The 14,524-nt window shown below is 42.0% G+C and overlaps 1 protein-coding gene across 6 annotated transcripts in view; it reads right to left on the bottom strand.

The window, feature by feature from the left end:
• The window catches only part of tec (tec protein tyrosine kinase), a 220,643-nt gene that overhangs the window by 135,426 nt on the left and 70,693 nt on the right, over positions 1-14,524 (bottom strand). For all 6 annotated transcript variants that reach the window (XM_068035798.1, XM_068035818.1, XM_068035846.1 and 3 more), the window contains one exon: positions 9,925-10,029. In XM_068035798.1, the coding sequence (XP_067891899.1) occupies positions 9,925-10,029 (105 nt within the window). The remainder of the gene's footprint in view (positions 1-9,924; positions 10,030-14,524) is intronic.

The following is a 14,524-nucleotide window of genomic DNA, read 5'->3' as shown; positions in this document are numbered from 1 at the left end:
TTCCTACCAAACATCTCCATCTGTCCCTATATTTCACCACCACCTACCTATACTAGTGACAATTTTTTTATAATGGCCAATTTACCTACCAACCTGCAAGTCTTTTGGCTTGTGGGAGGAAACCGGAGCACCCGGAGAAAACCCACGCAGACACAGGGAGAACTTGCAAACTCCACACAGGCAGTACCCAGAATCGAACCCGGGTCCCTGGAGCTGTGAGGCTGCAGTGCTAACCACTGCGCCACTGTGCCGCCCTATGCTTCCATATGCACTAATTACAATGCCCCCTCTCTTTGTATCATTGGGAAACTTGGATATGTGGCTCTCTATCCCGTCATCTAAGTTGCTAATGAATGCAGTATAGTTGAAGTCACAACACAGACCCCTGTGGGAGGTCATTAGTCATATCCTGTCAACTAGAGTATCTGCCCATTGTTCCTACTCTCTGTCTCCTGCCAATCACCTAACCAGGTCAATAATGTGCATTCAATTCCATGAGCTTCAACTTCAACTCAGTCTCTATGAGGTACTTTATTAAATGCATTCTGGAAGCCCATATAAATAACATCCATAGACATTCCCCTGTCCAATATTTTTGCACCTCTTAAAAAAATTCAATCAGGTCTGACAGGAATGACCCAAACTTTACGAATCCATGCTGACTCTCTCTGATCAGCTGAAAATTTTTAAGACGTTCGGATATTCCATCCCTAATTATAGACTTTAGTAATTTCCTGACAACAGATGTTAGGTTAACTGGTCTATTATTTCCTGGTTTCTCTCTCTCACCTTCCTTAAATAGCAAAGTAAAATGTACAATTTTCCAATCTAAAAAAACCATTCCTGAATTGGCAGAACTTTGGAAGATCATAGTTAGGGCATTTGTCTCCTTCTCTCTCACCTCCAACAAGTACAAGCAGCTCATAGACTTCTTTGTCACGAGATTGAGACTATCCTACAGCTGCCTCTGCCAATTTCCTGCCTTTCCCCTAGCCCACTGTATCAATTTCCTCTAAGGTTCCCCCCTGCCCCAGTCCCACACTCACATCATTCTCTAGCTTCTCTCCTATCTCCGCTCAGGCCCTCTCCAAGCTCATACTATCCATGACACCCACCTCCTGCTTGCTCAAGCCTATTCCCACAAAACCACTGATGACCCAACTTTCCTTCCTGGTCCCCATCTGAATTGTTAATGGTTCTTTTCTTCAGGTCCTGTTTCTGTCTTTTTCAATTCTGATGTCATCATCACTCTCCAGAAAATATCAACGCTTGATCCACTCCATCCTTGCAAACTACTGCCCATCTCCAGTCTCCCTTTCCTCTCCCAAGTGTTGTCGCCTACCATATCTGTGGTGATCATTCCCAGTGCTCCATGTTTGCATCCCTTCAATCAGGTTTCTGCCCCTGCCACAGTACCAAAACGGCTCTTATCAAAGTCACAAATGACATCCTATGTGACTGTGACAAAGGTAAACCATCTCTCCTCATCCTTCTCTACCTGTCTGCAGCCTTTGACATGGTTGACTGCACCATTCTCCTCCAGTGCCGCTCCACTGTTGTCCAGCTGGGTGGGACTGCACCCATTAGGTTCCAATCCTATCTAGCTAATTGTAGCTACAGAATCATCTACAATGGCTTCTCCTTCCACTCCCACATCAATACCTCTGTTGTCCCCCCAAGAATCTATCCTTGGCCCCCTCCTGATTCCCATCGACATGCTTCCACCACAGCCCCCCCCCCACCACCCCGTGCCCCCGCTCAGCAACATCATCCGAAAACCAACCTTAGTTCCCACATATATAGTAGCGACACCTAGCTCTACCTCGCCATCATCTTTTGCAACCCCACCACTCAGATTGCTTGTCTGACATCCAGTACCGGATGAGCAGAAATTTCCTCCAACTAAGTACTGGAAAGACCCTATGACAAACTCCATTCCCTAATTAACGACTCCATCCCTCTCTCTGGTGACTGTCTGAGGCTGTACCAGATTGTTCACAACATTGGTGCCACTATGACCGCGAGATGAGCTTCAGACCACATATCCGTGTCATCAATAAGATCGCCTATTTCAACTTCCATAAAGTCGCTCAACTCCATCTCTGCCTTAGCTCATCTGCTGCTGAAACCCTCATCTAGAGAATTCCAAAGATTCACAACTCTTTGAGTGAATGAGCTATGAGGAGAGGTTGGATAAACTCGGATTGTTTTCACTGGAACGATGGAGGTGGAGGGGCGACATGATAGAGGTTCACAAAGTTATGAGCGGCATGGACAGAGTGGATAGTCAGAAGCTTTTTCCCAGGGTGGAAGAGTCAGTTACTAGGGGACATAGGTTTAAGGTGAGAGGGGCAAAGTTTAGAGGGGATGTGTGAGGCAAGTTCTTTACACAGAGGGTGGTGAGTGCCTGGAACTTGCTGCCGGGGGAGATGGTGGAAGCAGGTACGATAGCAACGTTTAAGAGGCATCTTGACAAATACATGAATAGGATGGGAATAGAGGGATACGGTCCCCGGAAGTGCAGAAGGTTTTAGTTTAGGCAGGCATCAAGATCGGCGCAGGCTTGGAGGGCCGAATGGCCTGTCCCTGTGCTGTACTGTTCTTTGTTTGTTTGAAGTAATTTCCCCTTATCTCAGTCCTAAATGATCGACCCCTTATCCTGAGACCGTGTCCCCGTATTTTAGATTCCTCGACCAGCAGAAACAATCCCTTGGTGTCTACCTTATCAAGCCCCTTCAGGATATTGTAAGTTTCCATGAGATTACCTCTCATTCTTCTAAACTCCAGAGAGTATATGCCCAATTTACTTAGCCTCTCATCATAGGAAAACCCTCTCATCCAAGGGACCAATATAGTGAATCTTTGCTGTACTGCCTCCAATGTAAGTATATCCTTTCTTGAACGTGAACAAAACTGCACACAGTAGTCCAGATGACTCACCAAAGCCCTGTACAATTGTACTAAGACTTCTTCATTTGTGTACTCCAATCTCCTTGTAATATAGGCCAACATGACATTTGCCTTCATAATTGCTTGCTGTACCTGCATGCTAACTTTTTGCGTTCTTCGTACAAGCACACCCAAGTCTCTATGATCATCAATATATGTACACACCTTGTAAAAAAAAAATTCTGCTTTTCTTTGCTTACAAGAAATTGAATAACTTCACACTTCCCTACGTTATACTCCATCTGTCATCTTGTTGCCCATTCACTTAACCTGTCTATATCTCTTTGCAGCCCCTCTGTGTCCTCCCCACAACTTATCTTTCCACCTACCTTTATATTATCAGCAAGCTTAGATACATTTCTCTCGGTCCCTTCATCTATGTCATTAATATAGATTGTAAATGTCCCAGCACTGATCCTTGCGGCACTCCACTATTTACTGCCTGCCAACTTGAAAATGGCCCGTTTATGCCAACCTTTGCTTCCCAGCCATTAACTAATCCTCTATGCATGCTATATTACTCCCAACTCCACGAGCCCTTATCTTGTGTATTAACCTTTTGTGTGGTATGGTCAGGCAAACCCCCACCTGCCAAGACTGAGGCACACATTATTTCGCCACATGAACAAAAACTTAAAATTGCAAGCCCCGACTGGAAGGACATAGTACCAGAAAATGTTGAAACAATGGGGACGCAGTAGTTGCTTCCCCAAAACACAGAAGTGATCAGACCAGTTTTAGTCACATGACTAACTGGCTGTTGCAGAGAATTTGAACTTCCAAAGGATTTTGAAGAGACTTCCATATAAGGAGCTAGTCACATGACTAACCTGCTGGGCAACCTGGGAGACTTTTTTTGTATTTGAACTCCCAAAGGAATTGGTAAGGAAAATGCCATGTGCTCATGGACTGAGAACATCTCCTCTCCTGTCTGTCTGCTTCATCTCTTCGCATGGAACTGAATCTTGTGAAAACACATGAAACTCAGAGAGAAAGATTTCCTACGGGAACAAGCTTTTAAGATGATTACTGGGCCCCAACGAAACATAAGACTATATCTTCAATCAAGGACTACAGCGAGCCCAAGAAACTGCAACAAGATATTGCCTCAAACTGTTCTACTGATCTTTTCTTCTGCTCTTTTCTGTCCCTATCTGCATGTTTATATCGTGTGCACATGCTAGCATGGCGCGTCGTATATCCGTAGACGTAAACCGTATCAGAGTTTGAGATTAAGATTTAATAAATTTCATCTTTCTTCTTTAAACCAAAGAAAGCCTGTTTGTGCTCATTTCTTTGCCTTATAATTGGAAAGTTGTAAACAAGGATTCACAAAGGGGGAGCTCAAAACACAGTGTATTTAAAATTAAACCATGTTACAATAAGACCAGGTAAAGACAGCAAAAGACCCCTAGACACATTGCTCACCTGGTCATAACAGGTACCTTATCAAATGCCTTTTGGAAGTCCAGCTATACTACATCTACTGGTTTCCCTTTATCTACCCTACTAGTTACAGTCTCAAAAAACCCTAATAAAATTGTCAAACTGGCTAGTTTACTCACATTCTATTTTTTCCTTTATCAACGTTTTGGTGGCCCTTTGCTGGTTTCTAAAACACTCACAATCCTCAGACTTGTTACTCTTTTTTGCAACATTGTAAGCCTCTTCTTTTAATCTAATACTATCCTTAACTTCCTGAGTGAGCCACGGATGGGTCTTTCTTGCTGAGTTTTTGTTTTTCAATGGAATGTATTTTTGTTGAACAATTTGAATTGTTTCTTTAAAGGTTTCCCACTGTTCATTTACTGCTATATCTTTTAGTCTATTTACCCAGTTTATCTTAGCCAGTTCTCCCCTCATCCCGACGTAATTGGCTTTGTTTGAGATTCTTGTTTGCGATTGGAGCATGTCACTTTGAAACTTAACATGGAATTCAATGGTATAATGATCACTATTTCCCAGTGGATCTTTTACTATGACATTACTAATTAACGTTGCTTCATTACACAATACTAAATCTAATATAGTTTTATCTCTAATCGGTTCCACAACATATTGCTCCAAGAAACTGTCCCGAAAACATTCTACAAACTCATCTTCTAGACCACTCTTGCCAATTTCATTGTCCCAGGCTATAAGAAGATTAAAGTCCTCCACAATTGTTACATTGCCTTTGTTACAAGTTCCAATAATTTCTTGTTTAATGCTCCAACCAATGCCATAACTACTGTTAGGGGCCTATAAACTATTCCCACCAGTGTTTTCTGATTCTTGCTATTCTTAATTTCCACCCATACTGATTTTATTTCATGATCTTCTGTGGCCAGATCCTTTCTCAATAATGCCCTTAAGTCATCCTTTATTATCAAGGCTACCCCTCCTCCTTCGCCATTGTCTTTCCAACATATTGTGTACCCTGGAATATTTATTTCCCAACCTTGATCACCATGCAACAATGTCTCTGTAGTGGCGATTAGATCTAAATCATGTACCTCTATTTGTGCCATTAGTTCATCTATCTTATTGCAGATGCTTCATACATTCGGATAAAGAACATTTAATTTCATTTTTTTATTATTCCTTGAAATGACCTTATTTGATATACAATTTGTTAAACTCTTTGTCCCTTCATACTCCCATTCTGCTTGTCTTTACTCACAACCCTATACTATTCCGATGCCTCGACCTCTCTCTTTGGATTTCTAAATCTCCCTTCACCCAAACACTCCCCCACTCCACCCACCCCCACCCCCTGTTAGTTCACAACCTTTAGCCTTATCTGCTGAAACACTCTTAAGTTTGTATGCTCTGTCCCTTCTTGCCACACTCTGATTAGCATTATCCTTACTGTTATCTTGCCTTCTCCTCTCTTTTTAAATGACCACATCTTCCCTCATTGGATCCCTCGCCCCCACTAGTTAGTTTAAAGCCCTCCCTACTGCCCTAGTTATACAACTCTTCAGAATACTGGTCCCAGCACGGTTCAAGTGAAGCCTGTCCCAACGGTACAGCTCCCACTTTCTCTAGTACTGGTGCCAGTGTCCCATGAATCGAAATCCATTTCTCCCACACCAATCTTTGAGTCACACATTTAACTCGCTAATCTGGTGTACTCTATGCCAATTTGCTCGTGGCTCAGGCAATAATCCAGAGATTGCTACTTTGAGGTTCTGCTTTGTAATTTAGCCCCTAGCTGCTCATACTCCCCATGCAGAACCTTTTTCCTAGTTCAATCTATATCGGTGGTATCCAAGCGGAGCGCAACAACTGGATCCTCCCCCTCCCACTGCAAGTTCCTCTCCAGCCCTGAGCAGAGGTTCTGAACCCTGACACAGGACAGGCAATAAAGCCTTCTGGACTCTCGTCCTCGGCTGCAGAGAACTGTGACTATCCCCCTGACTATGCTACATTCTACTACCACTACATTCCTATTTACTACCCCCCCACCACCCCAGGCTTGAATGGCTTCCTGTACCACGGTGCCATGGTCAGTTCGCTCATTCACCCTGCAGCTCTTGCTCTCATCCAAACAAGCTGAAAGCACCTCAAACCTGTTGGACATTTGCAAGGACTGAGGCTCCTCCACTTCTGCCTTCTCAATCCCCTTACCTGCCTTACTCGCAGTCACACCCCTGTCCCTGACCAAATCAGAAGACGCTTTCCCACGGGGCGTAACTGCCTTCTGGAGCAAAGCGTCCAGGTAACTTTCCCCCTCCCTGATGCATCACAGTGTCTGCAGTTCAGCCTCCTGTTCATCTACTGAGCCGAAGCTCCTCGAGCCGTAGACATTGCAGATGTGGTTGCCGTGAATCACATTGATGTCCAAGAACTCCCACATACTGCAACAAATCACCTGCCCTGCCATCCTCATTGCGTTTTAATTAAATTATTTTCTTAATTTGTTAATTAATGCCTCTCCTCACCAGCACTTACTGTACTAATATATACCGTGGTAATACAATAAACCCTATCACTTAAAAATAAAACAAAACAGACTCACCAGGTTCTTACTTCCCTTCTGCTTGTGTGCCTTAATTAATTATAAAGTAGGTACTTAAATTTTAATTTCACATTTTTCTAATTTCCAGCTATTGACACATGCACCCTAACAGTAGTGTACTAACCTAGCTATTTACAGACACTCACCAACCAATCACCTTACAGCTTTCCTGTCATGTCAATGTCTGATTTTTTTTTAAAAACTCAGTGTCCTTTACAGGTCCAGTTCCTCTCCACTCCCTGAAGGTAGGTGCCTGCCCTGAGCCTCGCTCTATGTATCCGCTCCCACTGTTCGGTGCTCCCACGCAGGTCCGGTGCCTCTCCGCTTCCTGAAGGTAGATAACTCATTGCTGTTCTTTGCATCTCTCCCATTCACCAAGATCTGTTCTATTCTTTGCATTCTTGTATGCTTTTTCTTTTAGTTTTATGTTGTCCCTTAACACTTTAGTCATCCATGGCTGTTCTTTTTGGCAAGTAGAGCTCCTGCCTCTTAGGGGTGTAAACTTGTTCTGTATCACATTAATGTATTTTTTTGAACATCTTCCATTGATCATCTGTAATTTTACTCATGAACAGATTTGCCATGTTTACTGTGGACAGTCTAGTCACATCCTGTTGACGTCGACCTTTCTTAAATCTATAATCTTATGAATCTAGAATCGTTTGTGTTTCTCCCTTTCCAGCACAAAATTGATAAATGTTCAGCCACTATTCGACTGTTAACTAAATCTGTTTAATACTATCTACCACTTCACAGCTGCTACCAGGGGACCAATACACAACTCCAACTACAGTCTTAAATCCTTTTTACTTCTTTATTCTATCCATAAAATCTTCACTACCTGTTTACCTCTCATTATATCCTATCTTACCACTGAAGTGATTTCATCCTTAATCACCATGTTAATCCTACCCCCTACCAGATTCTCCATCCTTCCTGTAGATCTTAGAACCTGGTATATTTAGTTCCCTTGCCATCTTGCAGTTATGGGCGTGATTTTAACTCACTCAAATCACATTCACTTGCAGAGTTAAAATCAGGACCCATGTCTCAGTAATGGGTACCATGCCATACATTCTAAAGTGAATTTGTGCCTGCTTTCATTCAAATTGTTCCCTATATTCCATGCAGTTGTGTAAAGAACACTTGTTAGACACACACCCTTACCTGTCTTTCTGCTCTCAACATTTTTCTCACATATTTCTTATTTTTCTCTCCTGCTTTAATTACTTCATATCTTTTAGATTTCCCTTTACCTATAGTGCTTAATGCATTAACTTTCAACTATTACTCTACCCACTTCTTTATTTGTTTTAGCATTATTTATATTACTTTCCCACCTTAGCCTTCCCTCTGCCATTAGTCTGAAATCCCTGTGACCTTCTTTCCACCAGGATCTTGATCCCAGCCTGGTTCAGGTGGAGCCTGACCCAGTGGAATAGCTCTTTCTTGTTCCAGTACTGGTGCCAGCGTCCTACACCATTCCTTTTCACCTCCCTAATATACTTATCCCTCTGCCAAATTGCACATGGCTCACGTAATAATCCAAAGACTATAACCCTTGAGGTCCAGTTTTTTTTTTTTTTAATTTAGCGCCTAGCTTCTAATTCCTGGCATTCTCTAAACAGGACCTCCTGCCTACTCTCTCCCATGTTGTTGGCTCCAACATGGACCACTACAACTGGATCCTCCCAACCCTCACTAATATTCTTTAAAGCCGGTTTGAGGTGTCTCTCACCCTGGCACCAAATAGGCAATATGCTAGGTAGGACTCTCAATCTTGCTTACAAAGGATACTATCTGTCCCTCTAATTATGAATCCTCTATAAATACCACATTACACTTCCCCTCCTCCTTCTCCTTTTGGGCAGCCTCCTGCTCCAAGATGCCATAGGCAGCATTCTGGTTATCCTTGTGACAGCCTTCATCCTCATCCGTCAAAATTGTTACGACCAGGTAAGAAAGGTGTCTAGGGATCTTTTACTGTCTTCACTTGGTCTTATTGTAACAGGGTTTAATTTTAAACACACTGTGTTTTGAGATCCCCCTTTGGTGAATCCTTGTTCACTGCTTTCCAATTATAAGGCAAAGAAATGAGCACACCAGGTTTTCTTAGGTTTAAAGAAGAAAAGTGAAATTTGTTAAACTTAAACTCTAATTTGGTTAACGCCTACGGATACACGCCGCACCCCACGCTAGCATGCATACACGATATGCACATGCAAATGGGACAGAAAAGGGAAGAAAAACAAAATGGAGAGGTTTGAGGCAATCTCTGAAGAGTGGTGTTTTTTTTTTTTAAAACTGTGCTTCAAGCTCGCTTTAGGGTCCTTGATTGTAGGTAGTCTTGCTTTTCGTTGGGGCCCAGCATTCTTTTTAAACCTTGTTCACTGTAGGAGACTTTTCTCTCTTGGGATTTATCTGCCTTCAATGGTTTCCAAAGCTGGTGAGAGCAAGATGAGAGCAGACAGGAGAGAGGTCTTTTCCAGTCCAGTTCAAATGCCCTATTGGAAGCTCAAATTTTAAAAACTCCAGCAGTTAGTCATGGGACTAAACTGGTCTGACCATATCTGTTTGTGTATTCGGCCATCTTAGCAGTTAACCTGGAATGCTAGCCTTTCCACCTTCAAGGTCTGGTAATCAAAAGTCCATTGTGAATTAAATTGGAGCAGGGAATAGCCCCTTCATGCTTTGAAGTACTTGTCTGTTGATATGCTAATGTCTCTCTCCAGCCAAAGTTTCAAATTGTCTTTTAAAGCAAGTTCTTTCTTCAACAGTTTAAAATCAATGCTCATGTGACAAAATTAATTTTCCTCATTCTTGGCAGATGGGGGGGGCTTGCCTGACAGCATACAGAGTGCAAGGAGGTGACCCACCTCAAAGGCAACTAAGCCAGAAACACCCACATCCAGAGAGAGAAAAAAAATCACAAGTCAGAAGGAAAAAAAGTGAATAATAGCGATTTTACATACCTGAAAAGGATACTTGTTCTGACAAGGAATAGGGCCACCATCATGTCTCACTATTTCTGCACACTTGATTGTTTGTAAATCAACAGAACCCTTTTTGTGTTTTTTCTGGAGAAAGATTTTTAAAAATTAATTTCTATAAATAATAATACAATAATATTTTAAATTTTAATTTCATTTTGAATTCTGATGAAATACTATAGAACTGTATATAATCTCTTAGAAGGCGATGCAAACAGAAGATAGTTTCCGCGTAACATCTTGGACGGTTACATAAAACAGATGATATCACATCGGCCGGCTATTACATGCTCCACCTATATTCATTGACTTCAACAGAACTGACTATTGGGTGCGGAATATTACAGGTGTTCAATGTGCTACCTCCCAAGACAAATTTCTCTCTAAATGAGTCTATAACCTCCAAGCTGTGGGTAAAAATTACAACCATATTGTAGACCTTTCAATAGCAGTAGATAATAGAACTCCAAATAGTTGATCAACTTTATAGTTATTTCACATAAAAATTGTTTCTTTACAGCCACATGATATTTCCTTATTACAAACTTGTTATAACACTTATGGTTGCTATTGAAATCGTCCCTCCATCCCTTGGTCTGCCACTCCTCTCTCCCAGAGTTTAATTCAGCTATGCTCTTGCTCTCTGATATGTTTAAAATGTTAGATAACTTTACAGCATTATCCTTACTTACAAGTTGCAATGCTGGAATTAAAGATTCCAATTTTCATTCTGAAGATTATTCCCAGTTTCCCACTCCCTAACTGTTCGGGTATAGAGATGGCAGCACATTTAACAATTATCAGCATTAAGATCAAATTGCCCCCAATGCAATTGTGATCGCTCCTCTAGGCGGAAAGGCACCACTCGTAAAGCAACATTTAATTCAGGCCAAACCTACAAATTAAATTTATTTACAAATATTAGGTTTCGGATTACACAACTGCAAAAGGAGTATGACATGACACAGACAACATCAATACATGATGAAAATATGGTTACAGAGACCCTTTAGTACTGGGTCAAGCTGACTGCAATCGCTAAGCTATAGATACAAGTACCCCCAGAGCGATTGCTGTTTGGCGTTAGATATCAATTAGTATAATTTATGGTTTTGTAGGAGAACATTATCAGATTTATCAGAAGTTAGACAGGGCTATACTATAATTACAGTAATATCCATTGAGCACTCATGCAAAACAACTCCCCTATTTTGAGCTCCCAGCAGCCTAAATTTCTTATAAACAGATAAATATGAACTGTGCTCCTATAGGGACAGAATTTAAAAATAAAAACAGAAAACGCTGGAAACACTCAGCATGTCAGGCAAAATCGGTGGAGAGTAAATGAATATTTCGTCAGAACACAAAAGGTAATCGACCTGAAATGTTAATTCTGTTTCTCTCTTCACTGATTCTGCCTGATCTGCTGAGTATTTCCAGCCTTTATTTCAGATTTCCAGCATCTGCAGTACTTTGCTTTTGTTGAATTTAAAACTAGACTGATTCACATCTGCAAATACACAATAGCAGTAAAATGCTAATTCTGTCCATCAGTTTGCAATTTGCAAGTTTTCATTTTGGCTATTCTGTATGATAAAAAAGCACAGATGTCATGTGTGAGGGAAAATCCATAAGTGAATCTCCATACAACCAGTTACAAACAGCTAACAAATAGCTCACAAACAGTTCTCTAAGCGGCCTTGCAGCACGAGTGAACTCAAAAACGTAGAAAATAACTAATTACTAGCTAGCTGCAGCTATTTACCACAGGATGAATTTTCTCATTAAGCTGCACTGTCAGGGAAACAAGCCAAACAGGACCTGGATCACACAGTTAGAACAAAAGAAATTAAACTGTCGAGTAACTCAAAAGTACCAGAAACAAACATTCTAAGCATGCTGCTGATTCCAGGATGTCAACAACATAAGAAAATAAGAAATAGGAGCAGGAGAAGACCAGGGTGCACATTGAGCCTGCTCCGCCATTCAATACAATCACGGCTGATCTGCCTCAACTCCACTTTCCCGTGGCTCCCCATATCCCTTGATTCCCCAAGGTCAAAAATCTGTCATCTCAGCCTCATCCGCAACCCCCATGGCTAGATAATTCCAAAGATTTGCAACCCTTTGAATGAAGAAGTTTCTCAGATTTGTCCTAAATGATCGACCCCTTATCCTGAGACCATGCCCCCGTGTTCAGGTTTCCCCAGCCAGGGGAAACAATCTCTGTGTCGATTCTATCCGGCCCCTTAAAAATCTTGTATGTTTCAATGATATTACCTCTTATTCTTCTTAATTCCAGGAGAGTATAGGCCCAATTTACTCAGCCTCTCATCATAGGACAACCCTCTCATCCCAAGAACCAATCTAGTGAATCTTCTCTGTACCACCTCCAAGGCAAATACATCCTTCCTTAAATATGGAGACCAACACAGCACACAGTGCTCCAGGTGTGGTCTAACAAAAGCCCTGTACAATTGTAGCAAGACTTCCTTATTCTTGTACTCCAAACCCCTTGCAATAAAAGGCCAACATGCCATTTGCTGTCCTAGTGTTAGCTGTACTATCATTCTAACTTTGTGTTCCCTGTACGAGTACACCAAAGTCACTCTGAATATCCACATTTACAAGTTTCATACCTTTGAAAAAATATTCTGCTTTTTTTTTCTTACGACTAAAGTGAATAACCTCACACTCCCCAAATTATAAGCCATCTGCCACCTTCTTGCTCTCTCACGTAGCCTGTCTATATTGCTTTGCAACCTCTTTGTGTCCTCACAGTTACATTCCAACCTAGCTTTGTATCATCAGCAAACATTACTCTCAGTCTCTTCATCCAAGTCATTAATATAGATTGTAAATAGCTGAAGTACTGATCCTTGCAGCACTCCACTAGTTACAGCCTGCCAACTTGAAAATGGCCCATTAATCCATACTCTCTGCTTCCTGTCCATTAATCAATCCTCAATCCATGCCAACATGTTACCCCAACTTCATGAGCCCATATCTTGCCTTTTGTGTGGCACTTTATCCAATACCTTTTGGAAATCCAAGTATATCACATTTACTGGTTCCTCGTTATCTACCCTACTAGTCGCATCCTCAAAAAATTCTAATAAATTTGTCAAACACAATTTCCCTTTTGTAATGGACAGCTGCGGTTCAAACAGGTGGCTCACCACAACCTTCTCAAGGGCAATTAGGGATGGGCAATAAATGCTGCCCTTGCCAGCAACACCCACATCCCATGGGTGGCATCCTTCCATCTACAAAAGATGATGGACATGCAGTAAACAACCCATTTAGGTGGGGTGTCTTCTCCTGGTGCACCTTTGCTGATGGCTGTGAAGGTCAATCCTTGAGACGCAGGTCCTGTCACAAGTGCTGCATGTGAAGCTGCCAAGTGGCACGGAGTTGTTTTTGATGTTGGCACCTGTTGCCAAGCTGCTTTAGCAACTGGTCATTGTAGTAGTGCACATCAGTCCACAGGATGTGTCGCTATTTCCCTCTTTCACCAGCTAGTGACTCCCAAGTGCAACAGTCGACATTCAGGGCCTTCAAGTCACTCTCACAAGCATACTTCAAGTGGAGCTTTGGGCGCCCCACTGGTCCTCTGGCCCTGGCTGCCTCACCATACAGAAGGTCCTTGGATATGCGACATCTTCCATCCTGTGGACGTGTCCGATCCACCGAAGCCACCTCTGTTTGATTAGTGCCAACACATTTGGGTCTCTGCCTTTGAGATGGTTGCCACATTTGTGTTTTGTCCTGCAAGGATATACCCACAATGCGCCTTAGGCAGCGAAGATGGAAATTATTGAGTGAATTATCAGGTGAAGAAGATACGATGGTTCCTAGGCAGTCAGCTCTTGAGGGAGCTCCTCTTTGTTCACATCTACCCACGGTCATCTGCAGCCATCCATTGCTCTTTCTCCCCATTAAATCTGCTGTTTAAGTTCGAAAAGTGGGTGCATTTTTAACCCAAACTTCAAGTTAACTGTTAGTTTAAACCGCCTCTGTCTGATGATACAAACCCCATCCCTGACTTTACCTTATGAGCTCTGGTACAGACCTGGATGTGCTTTTTCCTCTCAAATCTGGCTTCAAATTCCTGACTTCACTGGACATTAAGATCATGCTTCTGTGCTGAACTACATTGGAAAAAAATGTAAGAATCTGCTTCTGTACAAAATCAGCTTCCTTTTTTTCTGATCTGTGAGCTGTGGAAAAGATCTGGAAAAATCAAGATCTTCTTTGAAATTTAACTTCAAATTTCTGGACTTATTTTAAAATCAAGAGGATGCTTTTGTTCTGGACTACACTGGTTATAACATAAGGCCAAACTTTGTCTCTGAATTGCTGCTCGGTTGTGATATTTCAAGTAACTTGGATCAGTTTACTGCCCTTCCCCCACCACTGATGTGATTGAGAGATTTTAATCTCCTGCTGAGCCTGTGACTGGCCACTGGTTATACTGGTTTTTCTGCTTCAGCCTATTCCTGGCCAAAAAGAAAATCACTCCCTTGTGCTGAGTTCACTCCTAAGCGACCTACAGTCATCTCAGATGGACCACCTGAAGGCA

Source organism: Heterodontus francisci, chromosome 1 (genome assembly GCF_036365525.1).
Source record: "Heterodontus francisci isolate sHetFra1 chromosome 1, sHetFra1.hap1, whole genome shotgun sequence".
Lineage (NCBI taxonomy): Eukaryota > Metazoa > Chordata > Chondrichthyes > Heterodontiformes > Heterodontidae > Heterodontus > Heterodontus francisci.
Note: the sequence above shows the minus strand (reverse complement) of the source record. Positions and strands in the feature narration are given on the sequence as shown.